Here is a 16,109-nt window from a genome sequence, read left to right as displayed (position 1 = left end):
GCCAGGTGCTCAACCCTGCCCTGAGCACCTCTAGGAGAGAGGACCAAAGGTGGGCTGCTTGGGCTCAGACTCAGGTGAGCTTAATTAAAGAGAGCTTCCCAGTGGGGGAAGTAGGGAGCTCCCTGACTTTGGAATCCCCTGCAGAGAATGATCTAAAGGACTTGCATCCCTCAGACCCTGGTGCAATGTTAAGGCAGGGGCTGGGTGTCCCCTGCTGAGGGCTGCTCAAGAGTTCCTGGCTACCCTGGAGGTCGGATGTGTTCCCTTCACCCAGGTGCCCACTGATTCTGAACTGGGCACAACTGCCACCTCTCCGGAACACTTCCCAGGGATCAGGCACCTGAAGGGGGTGCTGTGTGGCCGGCCTCTTTGATCTTCCCCACAGCCCCAGCCTGGCTCTCTAGTCATCCCACTACTCAGCCGAGGCAGAATCACAGCGTGGAGAAGTAACCTCAAGAAAGGCGATGGAGCAAGGATTGCAGAGTGGGCAAGGGGGACCTGCTGGGGCAGCACACACTCATCTTCCTCCACTTTGAGAGGCTGGAGGATCAGAAGTTCAAAACCTACCTGGGCTGCATAAAACACAAGGAGGCGGGGGCTGAGGGTGTGGCTTAGAAATAGAGTTCTTACATGTTTCAGGACCAGGTTCAATCCTCAGGAACCCACGGACACATACAAAGAGTGGGAGGTGTAGTTTGGCCAGCTTAGGATACACAGCAGGCCCTCCCCTGCTCAGCTCCCCTCAGCATGCGGGAAGTGGACCATAGGGCTGGTTTCTCTTCTTTCTCTATATGTCCTCCCCTTTGTGGGGAGGGAGTGCTCTCCCAGGCTCCCCTGCCTCCCAGTTTGAGAAGAGAGAGGGCAGGGGAATGGGATGGGGCTGGCTCAGATCCCGGAGAAGCGGCTTCCACACGGCTGAACAGAGCTTCAAGCAGAAGCTCACAAAGCAGGGCTTTGATGGTTGCCTGCAAGCTGGGTATCTCCCCTCTCCCTCAGGACGCTTTGCTTGTTTCACTCTGGGCCTCCTGTGAGCCTGATTTAATGGGAAACAGTGGGGCTGAGAAGTTCCTTGTGACACACTAATCCAAGCTTGCTGACCTGACCACACCTCCAAAGGAGGCAGCCTCCAGAGCACCAGAACAATTCCGGCAGGCACCCTAGCCCCAAGGAAGAGAGGTCAGGTAAGTTAGTAACAAGGCCTGGCCAGGGAGCATAGACAGTGTGTGTGTGTGTGTGTGTGTGTGTGTGTGTGTGTGTGTGTGTGTGTAGTGAGAAGTGGGGTGGGGTTCACCACTCTGATTGCTCTGATTGCTGGTAAAGCAGTGTGAGCCGGACCAATCTACAGGCAGACTCAACACATATAAAAATGTGGAGTGCCTAATTCAATTAGGACTGCAGATGATCGAATACTTCTTATGTCCTGTATTTGTAATTAATTGTATTTTATTTGTCAATTCTAAATGGCAGAGAACATCGATGTGGAGCTGGGGGGGAGCATGTTTTCAATACATACATGCCTACAGAGCATAGATAAGCGCTTTAAAAAAAAAAGAGATAACTGCTTCTCTGTGCCGACTTTAACCTTATGTCTCTAAGGTCTGGGTCTTGTGCTGGTGATCTGCTTCTCTGACTGGGGGGATCCACTAATCTTGAGTTCTTCAGACGTCTTGCTTTGCTTTGTTTTGTTTGTTTGTTTGTTTGTTTGAGACAGGGTTTCCCTGTGTAGCCCTGGCTGGCCTGGAACTCTCTATGTAGATCAGGCTAGCTTCAGACTCAGAGATCCAAGTACTGGGATTAAAGACACATACCACCATGCCCAGATTTTGCTTTTAGGTTTTGTTTGTTTGTTTGTTTGTTTTAGAGACAGGGTTTCTCTGTGTAGTCTTGGTTCCTGTCCTGGATCTCACTCTGTAGACTAGGCGGGCCTTGAACTCACAAAGATCCGCCTGGCTCTACCTCCGAGTGCTGGGGTTAAAGGTGTGCACCACTGCCGCCTGGCTCGCTTTTAGTTTTTTGCAATAGAGTCTCATGTAATGCAGGCTGGCTTTGAACTCACTATATAGCAAAGAATAACCTTAGCTTCTCTCTCTTTGCCTCTCTCTCCCAAGTGCTGGGATCAGAGGTGTGTGCCACTCTATTCAGCTCTTGGTCCTTATGCTCACATATTTGGATGTCTGTCTGCTTTCCAAAAAGTTGTCTTGTACTTGGTTCTGATGGGCAGATTCCAGCCCCCAGAACTCCCTGTCCTTACAGGGCTGTGGCAGGGACAGATTCAAAATGTGGGAGACCCTCAGGTCTGGGACCCTCAAGTTTCAGTGTGATGCTAAGAAAGGGAGAGGAGCTCTGTTGCAGAGCAAGGTTCTACTCTAGGCTGTGTCATAGAAACCCCCGTGGACTTTGTGACAATCACCTCTGGTGGCTACTATTGTCTTCAATTTGCTCTCGATCTCCGACAAAATAAAAACTTGCCTATGGTCACACAGGTGGTAAAAGCCAGACTCAAATCCAGATCTCTCCAACCTACAAGGTTTCTGTCACCAGCTCCCCCGGGGAGTTTGCACAGAGACGACATGGCTGGAAGCATCAGACACAGTGTCAGGTAGACACAGGTTCAAGTCCCAGCTACTCACCAACTCTGAGGGACTGAGCTGAGCGATGGAACCTGGTGGCAGGTAGAAACAGAGTGATTCGAGATCCTCACAGTCACTGGGGACATGTAGGCCTGGGAGGGGAGAACCTGGGAGCATGTGAGCCATGACCGAAACCTGCTCTGGTAGCCCAGGGCTGCCTGTGTGTGTACAGTGTTTAATTGCATCTCATAACCCTCCCATCCCAACAGGGGACCGTCAAGAAATCACACAACCTGCAAGTGTGAGAGGGACAGGATTGGAACCCAGGTCCCACATCCAGCTGCCCCAAGCTGCTCCTTGCTGCTTACAGGAGTCAGAGCTTAGGTATATCTCCTAATCCCCGGCTTCCTTGGGTTATGTTACCTCCGGACAAGTTACTTACTCCCTCCGGTCCTGTTTTCCCTTAGATAAAGCATGAATGGCGCTACCATGCCTGTCTCAGAGATAATGAACTTGGAAGTTCTTAGTGTGTCACATAGCTCTGAGTACACACTCAGGACTAACGGTCTAAGGCTCACCATTGCTCCTAGGAATGAATGCACTGGGATAGAGCCATCCACTGGGCTGAGGGGTTCCTGGGGTGCCCATTTGTACTGGGCAAGGAAGGCTGCAGAAAGGGAGAGAGATTGCCTTACACTGTAGTGACCTGGCCCTGTAGCCGAGAGTGGGGCCCAGTTCTGGCCAGCCACAGCTGAAGAGTGGGGTATTAGTGGTGTGCTCCTTCCAAATGCAGTGTTCCCAAAGTGTAGGCCAGGAACGTTCCCCTTCAGAGCTGGGTGGGGAAAGGGGGCTTTAATTTTAGCCCCTAGTCAGCATCATAGGGGCCAGGACCCATGCATCTGGATTTCTGCCAGTCACCCAGCTGTTGGGAGAGACACGGGTGTTTGAGGTTCTAGGACAAACAGTACGGTGCTTTCTCCAACATCACTGCAGTCCTGGCTTCCTTGGCTGCTGGGGACAGGCCACCTGGAGAGGCCAGGGCAGAGCAAACATGCTCTTTCTTTTTCCTCAGAGTCATCGACAGGCAATATGTCAGAGGGGGTGAGTAGCCTGGGCTCTTCTTTCCTGGTCCCTTCCTCCCTACTCCTTGGCAATCTCTCTGGGGTCCTGATCCATCAAAGGGAGGAGGCTTAGCAAAGATCTTGGTCAAAGGTACTATGCAAGATCTCAGCAGACCCAGATGCCAGTGGTCTGTCTGCTGGGAATGGAGGCGGGGCCTGGGGGGGGGAAGGGGGAATGGGTGGTGACCAGAGCTGTCCTGCCTTCTACATGACTCCTTTCTGCCCAGGTGGGCACATTCCGAATGGTCCCTGAAGAGGAGCAGGAGCTCCGGGCACAGCTGGCGCAGCTCACAACCAAGGACCATGGTCCTGTCTTTGGCCCATGCAGCCAGCTGCCCCGCCACACTTTGCAGAAGGTGAGGTGCTGGGGTGGGAGGGAGTGGAGGTGCTGGCTGGGACAACCTGGTAAGGAGCACAGTAGGGGTGGGGTGGACAAGATGGAATCCTGTCTCCTTTAGAAAAGGCCCATTCCCCACTCTCTAGGTCATCCCGGACCTGAGACTGGCCTGTTCTAGAGACTATTCTAAAGGTCTGAGCTATTACAACAGCTGGGTTAATCAGTACTCAGACCACCTTAATCCAGGACTCCAGCCTGGAGCCTAGGGGCCAGGGGCCAACCTCAGCTCCGATGTAAGGAACACTGCTTCAGGAAAGTGGCCCTGGTGAGCCAGGGTAAAATGGCTGTGCCCAGTGGAAAGGCAGGAGGCTCAAGGTCTAGGACCAGACACGTTCAACTTGCTCCGTGGCCTTGAGCAAACAGCTTTCCCTTCCTGCACCTGGCCTCTCTGTGCCTATGAAATATGAATATGGCAGATGGACTAGCTAGTGGTTTGCCGGGGCGAAGGTGAGAAGTGGCTGAGCTCTGCTCCAGGCTCTTGTTTCTGTGTCAAAAGGAAGGGCTGTGCAGCTCAGGGGCTGAGGCAGGCTGCTCTCTGATGGGTCAAGTCTGGGAGGTCACTGAGTGAAGGGAGGGAGTCCTCCTTCTCCCCGAAGGAACGAGGGCAAGAACATGTCACCTCTAGTCGCCTCAGCTTGCTCTTCTGGGAGATGGGCGTAAGAACACTAACTTTGCCGTGTATGGTGGTTCTGTGATCCCAGCCCTCGGGAGACAGGGGTTGGTGAATTATAATTTTAAAGCCAGCCTGGGTTGCATATAGAGATCCTGTCTCAAAGGAAACAAAAATAAGATTGGGGGTGTGGCTCAGTTGACAGAGTTGTCTAAAGTGCAGGAGATTCTGTATTCCACTTCCAGGATCACATAAAACTGGGCATGGTAGCACATGCCTGTAAACCCAGCACTTGGGAGGTACAGGTAGTATCAGAAGTTCAAGGTCAACTTATATATCAAATTTGAGGTCAGCCTGGACTAGAAACATGGTCTCAAAAAACAAAACAAAACAAAAAAACAAACAACAAACCTACGGCTGGGTGTGGTGGTGCACACCTTTGATCCCAGCACTCGGGAGGCAGAGGCAGGTGGATCTCTGTGAGTTCGAGGCCAGCCTGGTCTACAAGGCAAGTTCTAGGACAGACAGGGCTGTTACACAGAGAAACCCTGTCTTGAAAAACAAAAACCCAAAACAAAAACAATAACAAACAAACAAACAAACCCAAAACAAAAATAAGGGCTAGGTGAGGTGGCTCATTGGCTAAAAGGCATTTGCCATCAAACCTGACCAATGAGTTTGATCCCAAGCACCCACATAGTGAAAGGAGAGACCCAGCTCCTGCGAGTTGTCCTCTGACTTCTACATGAACATCATGACACACACATGTGTGCCCCCTAAATATACATGCAAAAATAAATGCGAAAGGTAATTAAAAAACCCTAAACAAAATAATAATTAAAAAACAAACCCCTAAGTGAGTTGTGGCAAAAATTAAAAGCACAATTTAGGGATGGAAAGATGGCTCAGTGATTAAGAGCATTTTTGCTTTTGCAGAAAACCCTGATTGGATGCTTAGCACCCAGTGGTGGTTCACAACTATTCATAACTCCAGGTCCAGGGGACCTGATGCCCTCTTCTGACCTTCTCAGGCACCAAGCACACATATGGTGCACAGACATACATGCAGGCAAAACTCTCACATATAGAATGAATGAATTCAATACATTAAAAAAAACAACAACACCACAACGTATTTAGATGACTGAGCAGGGTGTTGGGTAAGAGCACAGAACACACAGGCATTTGTTAGAAACACTTGTTGTTGTCAATGTCTTGCAAACAAATCCAGGCTGAGCCCTTTGACTCTCTCCAAATGCCTATGGGAGAGCAGGATGCCACTCCGTGACCCTTGAGGGCAGAGCTGCCAAGGAGTAAGGCCCAAACTGCAGTACCCTGGGCACTCCCAGCAGGCCAACTTAGGTTTGAGCCTTTTCACACATGCCCTGTTCCTCACCAGCACCTATCAGTAACTTCTGCCTCCCCTGTTCCAGGCCAAGGATGAGCTGAATGAGAAGGAGGAGACCAGGGAGGAGGCGGTGAGGGAGCTAAAGGAGCTGGTGCAGGCACAGGCAGCATCCGGGGAGGAGCTGGCCTTGGCAGTGGCCGAGAGGGTACAGGCAAGGGACAGTGCCTTCCTCCTGCGGTTCATCCGTGCTCGCAAGTTCGACGTAGGCCGCGCTTATGAGCTGCTCAAAGGTAAGGCCTGCATTGGAGAACTGGCCACGCAAGGCGGGAGGAAGTTTTGAGGAGGGTGTCAACCCTTTCCACACTAAGAAAACTCCCTTATGCCATGAGGTAGCCACTGTCTGCAGGGCATTTACCCACCAACCCCACAGTTCCCCAGTTTTCTTGAGTGCGAACAGCAGGAAATATTAGATAGAAGGGTTTATATATTAGATAGAAGGATTTATAGTGCGGAGATAAACAGTTAAAAAATAAAGGATAACCTCAAGAGGGCCCCAGGGTATTTATAGAGACACCACCAGCACAGCCAAGTGCAAACCATTTCAGACACCTGCACTCAGGCCCGTGGTCCTAATCATCCTCTATGCGAACATGCTGGGTAAAGCCACGAGGAACCTGAAAACGGGCTCCCACAGTTGTTTCCATATCCTTTGTGTGTGTGTGTGTGTGTGTGTGTGTGTGTGTGTGTGTGTGTGTGTTATGTACGCACCCATGCATGTGTGAATTGAGCAGTCCTCAGGATCACTTGGGCTCTGTTAGTTGATGGATGGATGGATGGATGGATGGATGGATGGGCAAAATTAGATGGTCAAGACCAGATTCCGTGAGTAGAATTCAGGTACCACATTTAGACAACAAAGGAAGGTGTTTCCTTTGTAGCCCCACCTTTGGCTCTGGAATGTTCCAGATGGTGAGCTCTGCCTCTTCCATGCACTTCCCTGACACTAAACCTCAACCCCAGTGGAACCAAAGATGGTGCTTGCCTTGGGAATGGGGAGTTGGGACAGAACTGCCATGGCCCTGCTGGGTGGAGAAAACATTGCCTGAAGAAATCATCTTTGGTGTCTATAGAGGGTTGAAGCAGGTGGTCTGTGGCCTAGTGGCTTTCCCTTTTTACTTTTCTCCTCTGTCCCCAAATGTCAAGTCAGTGCCAGGGCCCACTACCGTTTCAGGTCAAGGAGCACAAGCATCCCCTACTGTTGTGGAACTTACGTTCAATTGGTGGAAATGATAAACCTGACAGAGAGAACACATAGGTAGAGTTTGAGAGACAGGGGTAAAGGACAGAAGACTGAAGCTGTATGTGAAGTGTCTAGAAATGCTCCCACCCAAAGGGACACCTGAAAATAAACCCAAGGAAGTCAGACATCTGAGTAACGGGGCAGAGGGAGTAACAAGGCAAATGTGAGGTAGGATAAGACTGGAGTGTTCTAGAACAACAGAGAAGTTGTTGGCAGTTTCTTGGCAATTGCCCCCCTAAACCCATCCTCTGAGCCCCAGCTTGGGGATACAGATGGCCACATGAAGGCAGGGACCTGTTGAGGGTAAGTAAGAATGGCATTTGTGGGTGAAGCGGGTGCTGCTAGAATTAGGAAGGGCCTCTGGGTCTGGCTGGGGCCTTGAGTTTCCTCAGCACTGCCCACCCACCCACTCAGTTGACCCTGTGCCCAGCTGACAGTCTGTGCCTTGTCCTCAAGGGAAGGAATGTAACACATATGATTCCCTTCTTAGGTAGGACTGTACGTCATGTCTGCACAGCTCATAATGGGAACACTGTGAACCACGAGTAACTTGGGAGAGACAGGTCAATCTTGTGGAAAGGAACCACAAGATGCAGACAGTTGGATGTCCTGTTACAGACAGACAGCTGCCAGGCCTCTGATTCCCACCATGTGCCACCTGAGAAGGTGGGTGAGCATGGCTGGAAAGGCTCCCAAGATGGCTGCTTGACTCTTCCTCTTCTAGGCTATGTGAACTTCCGGCTCCAGTACCCTGAACTTTTTGATAGCCTCTCCATGGAGGCCGTCCGCTGCACTATCGAGGCGGGTTACCCTGGTGTCCTCTCCAGCCGGGACAAGTATGGCCGAGTGGTTATGCTCTTCAACATTGAAAACTGGCACTGTGAAGAAGTCACCTTTGATGAGGTCAGCTGGGCTCTCTGTCCTAGCCCTTGTCTTTAGTGTTGGGTTCCCCAGGAGGCGAGGTCTGTGGAGGGGCAGGCGGTCACCTGCCTCCGGGCATTTTCCAAACAGAGTGAGAATTCCTGGGATGTTCCAGGACAGCTGGGAAGCCCAGCAGCTCTCCAAGTGGAGCCCACTGGCCTGGGTATGCCCAGCAATGCCCAGTGGAGGCGACAGCTGTAGGCCGTGAGCTGACAGAAACCTTGCCAAACACTGAAAGCTGAGAGCAACAGACAGATGGGGATGGAGGGTTGTGGGCTGGAAGGTTCTGGAAGGTACAGGTCCTGCCCTCCTTAACCATCTGCTTTCCGTACGTTCATAGGTTTAAGCCCTTGGGAAGTCTGATTAAAGGGAAAAACAAAGGATTTTCCTTTATTCTTTTTTTTCTTTCATTTTTCTTCCTTTCTTGTTTGTTTTGTTTTGAAACAGTCTCAGGCATCGCAGGTTGGCCTTGAACTCACTATGTAGTTAAGGATAGCCTTCCAACTTCTGCTGTCTTGCCATGCAGGGGTTACAGGCATGTGCCGACATGCCTGGATTTATGTAGTGCTAGGGACCAAACCCAGGATTGCACACATACTAGACAAGCCCTCTACCAAGTGAGCTAAGTCCCGGCCTTCACCCGTGTTCCTAAGCATACTAGTATATGTAAATAAAGGAGACTGTTTTCTTCACCTTTTCTACTTTTTAAAATTAATTTATTTATTATGTACATAGTGTTCTGCCTGCATGTATGCCTGCAGGCCAGAAGAGGGCACCAGATCTCATTACAGATGGTTGTGAGCCACCATGTGGTCGCTGAGAATTGAACTCAGGACCTCCGGAAGTTCAGAAGCTAGTGCTCTTAACTGCTGAGCCATCTCTCCAGCCCCAAAATGTTCAAATGTTCACCTCCATTTATTTATTTATTTGTTTCCCCCCCCCCTCTCTCTCTCTCACCCCCCCACCCTACCCACCTACCCACCCATTCATTGATTCAATGTATCTGGTGCTCTATCTGCATATAGACTTGCATGCCAGAAGAGGGCATCAAATCCCATTACAAATGGTTATGAGCCACCCTGTGGTTGCTGGGAATTGAACTCTGGAAGAGCTGCTAACACTCTTAGCCACTGAGCCCCCACGTCTTCTGCTTTTTAGACCCCAGACTTTAAGAAGAAATTAGATTGCACTGGCCAGCCCTTTGCTCTAGTTCAGTGGTGATGGAAATAGCCAGCATCACTACCTTATGCCTGCTCTTATTAAGGATGTTACTAGGCCTTTTTGGTAAGCAAGATACTAGCTTAAGAATTAAAGCTTTAAAAAAAGATAGACATCTTATTTGGGGGAGGAGGGTTGGAGGGATGGCTCAGCAGTTTAGAGCACTTGCTGCTCTTGCAGAGAGGACCTGAGTCCTGTTCTCAGCACCCATGTCAGGCAGCTCACAGTCTCCTTCACTCCAGCTTCAGTGGAACCAATATCTTCATCATAAAGGAATGAGAATAAGAATAAAAATGAGCCAGGCAGTGGAGATGTGCACCTTTAATTCCAGCTACATAGAGAAACCCTGTCACATAATAAACAAATAAACAAACAAACGAATAAAATAAGTAAAATAAATCTTTATATATATATATATTAAGGCCTCTCTACATAGTCCTGGCTGTCCTGGAACTCACTATGTAGAACAGGTTGGCCTTGAACTCACAAAGATCTAATTGGCTTTGCCTTCAGAGTGCTAGGATTAGAGGCATTCACCACCATAACCTGAAAGATTTATATTTTTATTTATTTATTTATTTATTTTGGGTCTTGTTTTTTTGTTTTTTGAGACTTGGTTTTTGTTTTTTTGTTTTTTGAGACAGGGTTTCTCTGTGTAGTTTTGGTGCCTGTCCTGGATCTCGCTCTGGAGACAAGAGATCCTCCAGAGTGCTGAGATTAAAGGTGTGCGCCACTGCCACCCAGCTCTTATATTACTTTTAAGTGTGTGTGTGTGTGTGTGTGTGTGTGTGTGTGTGTGTGTGTGTGTGCACGCTAGTTCCTGGGAAAGCCAGGGGCATCAGATCCTCTGGAGCTGGAGTTCCAGTTCCAGGCAGTTAAGAGCCAGCTACTTAATGTGGGTACTGAGATCCAACTCAGGTCCTCTGTATGAACAGCAAGGTCTTTTAATCACAAAGCTATCTCTCTAGCTCCAACTGAAGGTATATTTTTTTTTAAGAAAAAAATGTAAAAACATGCATTTTTCTTATTATGTAAATAGTACCTATTCTTTTTAGAATATACAAAAAAATTGCAAACAAAATCATCTATAATTCTGCTACCTAGGTGTTGTTTTTTTTTTTTAACCACTATATCCTTCTGATTTATTTTATACACACACGTACACATACGCTTTTCTTATAACTGTGGGATCATCAGTCATTCTTGGTGGCACAGGCCTGTAAACCCATCTACTAGGGAGGCTGAAGAAAGAGGACTGATTACAAGCTTAAGGCCTGCCTGGGCTGTCAAGTGGGTTCAAGGCCAGCCTAAGGAACTTAGTAAGACTGCCTAAAAATGTAAAGTAAAAAGAGGGCCGTGATATAGTTAAGTAATTTGCAATACCCTGGGTTCAATCCCCAGTACTGAAAAGGAGAAGGGGGAAGGAAGAAAGGAAGGAGACAGGGAGAGGGAGGGAGGGAGGGAGGGAGGAAGGGAGGGAGGGAGGGAGGGAGAGCCAGGAAAGGCAGATATCACAACAGGCGGGGAATGGGGGTCAGAACCGCAATTCCAGCACTCGGGAGTTGGTGGTAGGAGGAACTGCTGTTGAAAGCTAGCTTGGACTAAACAGTTTTCAAGGCTAGCCTGAGCTACAAAGTGAGACCCTCTTAAAAAAACAAAACAACAAAAAAAAAACCAAGGGCTGGAGATAGAGCTCAGTGGTAGATTGCTTGCTTAGCCCATCCAAGACTCTATCATTGATTTCTGGCACCAACAGACAAACCAAAGCATAATAAAATCAACAAGAGATTCTTCTGTTCAATGTCATGAAGAGTTCCCCATATTGTTAATGTTTTACATCATTTTCACAGTTCCACAATGTTCCATGGCTTAAATTTCCCTTCAGTTCATTCCTCTTACTGGACACTCAGGCTGTTTCTAGTGGTTTCCAAATTCTGTGGCTTCTAATCCTGAACGTGACATTCAATGTTGTTTTATTGGCATATATTCTGTGAGTGGGAGGTCCTAGATGGGCATCTGTGGCAAGTTCCTGCAGTGAGGCATGTGCTGGTGGCTCTCCACTCAAGATTTAATCACCTCTGTGGGCTGGACCTTAAACCCTGCTCCCTGTGCTTCAGGCTCTCTGATGCTGGAGATCAGCTCTGGGGCCTCATGATTGAGCCCCATACCTAGCCTCTGTACTTCTAGATCTTGCAGGCATACTGTTTCATTTTGGAGAAACTGCTGGAGAACGAGGAAACGCAAATCAATGGCTTCTGTATTGTCGAGAACTTTAAGGGTTTCACCATGCAGCAGGCAGCGGGGCTCCGCCCCTCAGATCTCAAGAAGATGGTGGACATGCTCCAGGTGAGACCTTGGAACCTGTCCCATAGGAACCTTTCACAGGCGGGCAGGCTTGGCCTGGTTTCCTAGTTTCCCAGTGCAGGAAAGGACCTGAGGGGTTGGCAGTCTAGTGTCATACAGAGCAGTGACGGCTGTCCTCTCATCCACAAACACTTGCACGCTGACTGAGTGTGTTAAGTACATGGTAATGATGCCACTGACTCCTTGAGAGGTTCTCATCCATATCTCGGGCTTCATCTCACAAACCTGGAAACTGAGGCACAGTTTTGCAAGGTCGCACACAGAAAAAGTGGCAGAGGTTGGATTTGACTCTATATGAGTGATCCTGGAACCTTAGGCTGTCTGGCCATGTATATCCTGCTGCCTCTTTTTGCTTGTGAGTTTATCCTGAGGAATGGATATTTCTAGCCCCCTTCTGATTCCTTCATAGACAGATAGCCCCCACTTTCTTCTTTGGACTACCTTATATTTGCCCTACATGTATTAGAAAAGAGGAGGGTGGATATGGGTATGGCTGAAGGATAAGGAGGCATGACAAGGATATCCTTATGGTCTGTAACGGTTTGTGATGCACCCAGTAGACAAGTGGTTTGAAAACACCTCAATTTCCCCAGCTGGGGATACTGCTCTGTCCCCAGCACTGGCCACTGTGGCCCACGTCTGTACTTCTAGTGCTCAGAAGGAAGAGGTGGGAAGATTGGAAGGTCAAGGTCATAATTCAACTATGTCATAAGGTTGGCTTTGGACACATGAGATCCTGTCTCACAAAACCAACAAATAATACCAACACACACACACACACACACACACACACACACACACACACACACTAAAATACCAACACACAAACACAGAACACACACACACTCACACACCAAATACCAACACACAAACACAGAACACACACACACACCAAACACACAATCACCAAATAACCAAGCAAACATATCTAGGGTTTCATTTCTGTTTCTGTTTACATCATGGGACAGCTTTAGTTTGTGTGACTTGCAGGGTTTCCTCCCTACACCTTGGAGCCAAAGTGAAGTAGAGGTTCTCTGGCAGCCTGCCTCCAGGGCAACATGTGATTGATGTTGGACAAGTCAGTCCTCACTCCATGGGGAGAGGCTGTGTCTGTCTGTCTGTGCATGTATGTGTGAGAGCATGTGTGTGTGTGTGTGTTGGTAAGTAGGAGCCTCTCAGACCACCAGCGCAATGGGGTCGGGGGGATCTCTCTCTGTCACTACAGGATTCATTCCCAGCCAGGTTCAAAGCTATCCACTTCATCCACCAGCCATGGTACTTCACCACCACCTATAACGTGGTCAAACCCTTCTTGAAGAACAAGTTGCTCCAGAGGGTGAGTTCATGGCTGCCTCACCAGCTTTCCTCAGACACTGCACACTGGTCCCAAGTTGAGTGGACAACCCCGACAGCCCCACATGAAGGACTGTCGAGAAAGACATCTCCAGGCAAAGACAGAGTGCAGCGGCTCTGTCCTTTCCTCCTGCCTCTTCCTCCCACTCAGCTGTTCTGCTCACTTTCCTGCAGGTCTTTGTTCACGGAGATGACCTGGATGACTTCTTCCGGGAGATTGATGAGAGCATCTTGCCCGCTGACTTTGGGGGTACACTGCCCAAGTACGACGGCAAGGTGGTTGCGGAGCAGCTCTTTGGCCCCCGGGTCGAAGTTGAGAACACAGCCTTGTGAGGAGATGCCCTGCCATGTGACCTGTGTTAGCATCCTAGCCCTCCCTCAGCTTTCCTGAACCCTAGCCCGGGAACAGGAATGCCTGAGGTGACTGTGCTTTCCACAGGCTTCCCTAGGTTTAGGAGAGCTTGAGTGGCACCTCATCCCAAACTGACTAGAAGGTAGCGAGGCGAGGGGATGCCTTTAAACAGGAGACTTGTGAGGTAGTTATAGCCCACCCGCCTCTGCAGTTATAGGGCAGTGACCTTTCGAGAAGTTGGATTTCAAAGACTAATTAGGCTTCTCCGTGATTTCCTTTGTAATCACTTCGATACTTAGGGTTTGCAAGGTGGAGCTGAAAGCCCACTCACATTCTGTAAAATGAAGGAGGGGAGGAGGGCTTGATGCGCTAATGATTTGACAAACACAGCAGCTGTAGGCAGTTAAGGGGTTTCCCACCCAGAACTGTAGGGAGGGAGCCGTTTGCTTTTGGGATGACCTGCTGCTGAGTGCCCTAGGCGCTAAGAGCTATGGATCCTTCCAGGGTGGAGGTCATGCCCTTTCCTCTCTACCTGTCTTAAGGTGTGGTCCTCGGGTGGGTCCCCCTTCACTTGAAGCTCTCTTTGCCTTGTTGGAGGGGTTTGACTTAAATTCATAATTGATATCTTCTCTGAACACTTAGTCCTTGACAGACAAATAAAGTCATTCTTTGTCTTGTGTCAAGCTCTTTCGTGATGAACTTAGGGCTTATTTAGGGGTTCTATGGCTGGAATAAAACAGTGACCAAAAAGCACCTTGGGGAGGAAAGGATTTATTTCATCTTAACAGTTTGTAGCCCATCATCCAGGGAAGGCAGGGCAGGAACCGGAGCAAAAGGCCGAGAGGAGTGCAGCTTACTGGCTTGCTCCTCCTGACTTGATCAGCCTGCTTTCTTATAGCACCCAGGACCACCAGGCAAGTGTGGCACCGCCCACAGGGAGCTGGGTCCTCCCACATCCGTCATCAATCAAAATGGGCCCCACAGGCCAGTCTGGTGGGGTAGTTTCTCAACTTGAGGTTTCCTCTTCCAAAAAGACTCTAGTTTGTGGTGCATTGATATGAAAGAAGTCGGCACAGCTTACGTTTCCCAAGTCTGTGTGTTTTGACAAATACAAATGTTTTCCTCCTATGGAGCTGGCTTCCACAAGTGCACAGTGAGTTTTGAGCGCTCATTTTTTGTAACTGAGATTTCCTGTCAGAGCCTCCTCTGGCTTGCTGGGCACTTGATTTCCTCTTTGGTTGGCATTGCCTCCTGGGGTGTGGGGCTCCTAAGTGTTGATTGCTCCCTCTTCCAAGATGTGCTCCTGCTTTCTAAGCTAGTAGTATCAGACATTCATTCCTGTTGTCTGGCCAGTGGCGGTGGCCTGAGGTGAGAGCTGACTGGCCTGGTTGATTGCCTGCATACCACCAGAGTCACTAGCTCTTGCCTGTGGGGTCACTGTTTCATTATGTGCATGAAGAATTCTTGGTGTTGTGTAAATAGAAGTTTCTGTCTCTCCAGCAACTCCCAAATACCTGGCAGCTGCTTCCCAAATAATTGACTCAGAGGCTTAATGTAGTTAGAGTTTTCCTGCCTGGCCCACAGTCAGGACAAATCTCTCTCACCCGCCAGGCCCATAGTTGCTCAGAACCAACCAAGTAAACACACAGAAACTTATATTGCTTACAAACTGTATGGCCGTGGCAGGCTTCTTGTTATCTACTTCTTCTATCTTAAATTAACCCATTTCTATTAATCTATACTTTGCCACGTGGCTTGTGGCTTACCGGTGTCTTTACAAGTTGCTTCTCATGGCAGCGGCTTGCAGTGTCTCTCCGCCTCAGCCTTTACTTCCCAGAATTCTCTTCTCTCTTGTCCCGCCTATACTTCCTGGCCACTGGCCAAACAGCATTTTATTTATATAGAGCGATATCCACAGCAGCTTATTATAAAACTTATAAATGTTTGGTCGATGGCTCAGGCTTATTATTATTAGCTAGCTCTTACATCTTAAATTAATCCATTTCTATTCATCTATGTGTTGCCACGTGGCTGTGGCATTACCAGTCTGTTGGCATTTTGCTTCTTGGGCAGCTGGCTAACTGGTATCTACTACAGCACGAGACTCTTAATCTCAGGGCTGTGTGTTTGGGCCCCATATGTAGGTGGAAGTTTCTCTGTGTTAAAAACCTTTTAAAGCTTTCTCGGATCTTATATGGATCCACGCCAGATGGTGGGTGCCAGTGCTCTGCACCTGTTGCGGGACTTCAACTGTTTCCTGAATTCTGAGGTCAAATCTCTTCTGCTTTCACACCTTTGAGAATTTCTCAGACCTACAAGTTCTCTTTCTTATATTTCAGTGAGGCTGTTATAAATATACAGTGGTGGTGTACACCTTCAATCCCAGCACTCGGGAGGCAGAGTCAGGCGGATATCAGTGAGTTTGAGGCCAGCCTGGTCTACAAAGCGAGATCCAGAGCAGGCACCAAAACTATACAGAGAAAGCCTGTCTCAAAAACCACATACACACACACACACACACATATGTATGTATGTATAAGTAAACACACCTGCAT

The 16,109-nt window shown here is 48.9% G+C and overlaps 1 protein-coding gene across 1 annotated transcript; it reads left to right on the top strand.

The window, feature by feature from the left end:
- Positions 1-810: 810 nt before the first annotated feature.
- On the top strand, positions 811-14,237 carry Rlbp1 (retinaldehyde binding protein 1). Its single transcript, XM_036195877.1, has 9 exons — positions 811-1,181; positions 2,840-2,954; positions 3,643-3,671; positions 3,919-4,047; positions 6,132-6,336; positions 8,071-8,249; positions 11,673-11,831; positions 13,075-13,185; positions 13,377-14,237. Exons 3-9 carry the CDS (start codon positions 3,660-3,662, stop codon positions 13,533-13,535), a joined length of 954 nt encoding a protein of 317 aa, XP_036051770.1. The 5' UTR covers positions 811-1,181; positions 2,840-2,954; positions 3,643-3,659; the 3' UTR covers positions 13,536-14,237.
- Positions 14,238-16,109: the final 1,872 nt, after the last annotated feature.

The sequence above is a fragment of the Onychomys torridus genome, chromosome 1 (genome assembly GCF_903995425.1).
Source record: "Onychomys torridus chromosome 1, mOncTor1.1, whole genome shotgun sequence".
Taxonomy (NCBI): domain Eukaryota; kingdom Metazoa; phylum Chordata; class Mammalia; order Rodentia; family Cricetidae; genus Onychomys; species Onychomys torridus.
Note: the sequence above shows the minus strand (reverse complement) of the source record. Positions and strands in the feature narration are given on the sequence as shown.

Coding starts and splice junctions, on each gene's coding strand:
- Rlbp1 (XM_036195877.1), top strand. Junction 4,048..6,131: donor CCCGCCACACTTTGCAGAAG/GTGAGGTGCTGG, acceptor CCCCTGTTCCAG/GCCAAGGATGAGCTGAATGA. Junction 6,337..8,070: donor CGCTTATGAGCTGCTCAAAG/GTAAGGCCTGCA, acceptor TTCCTCTTCTAG/GCTATGTGAACTTCCGGCTC.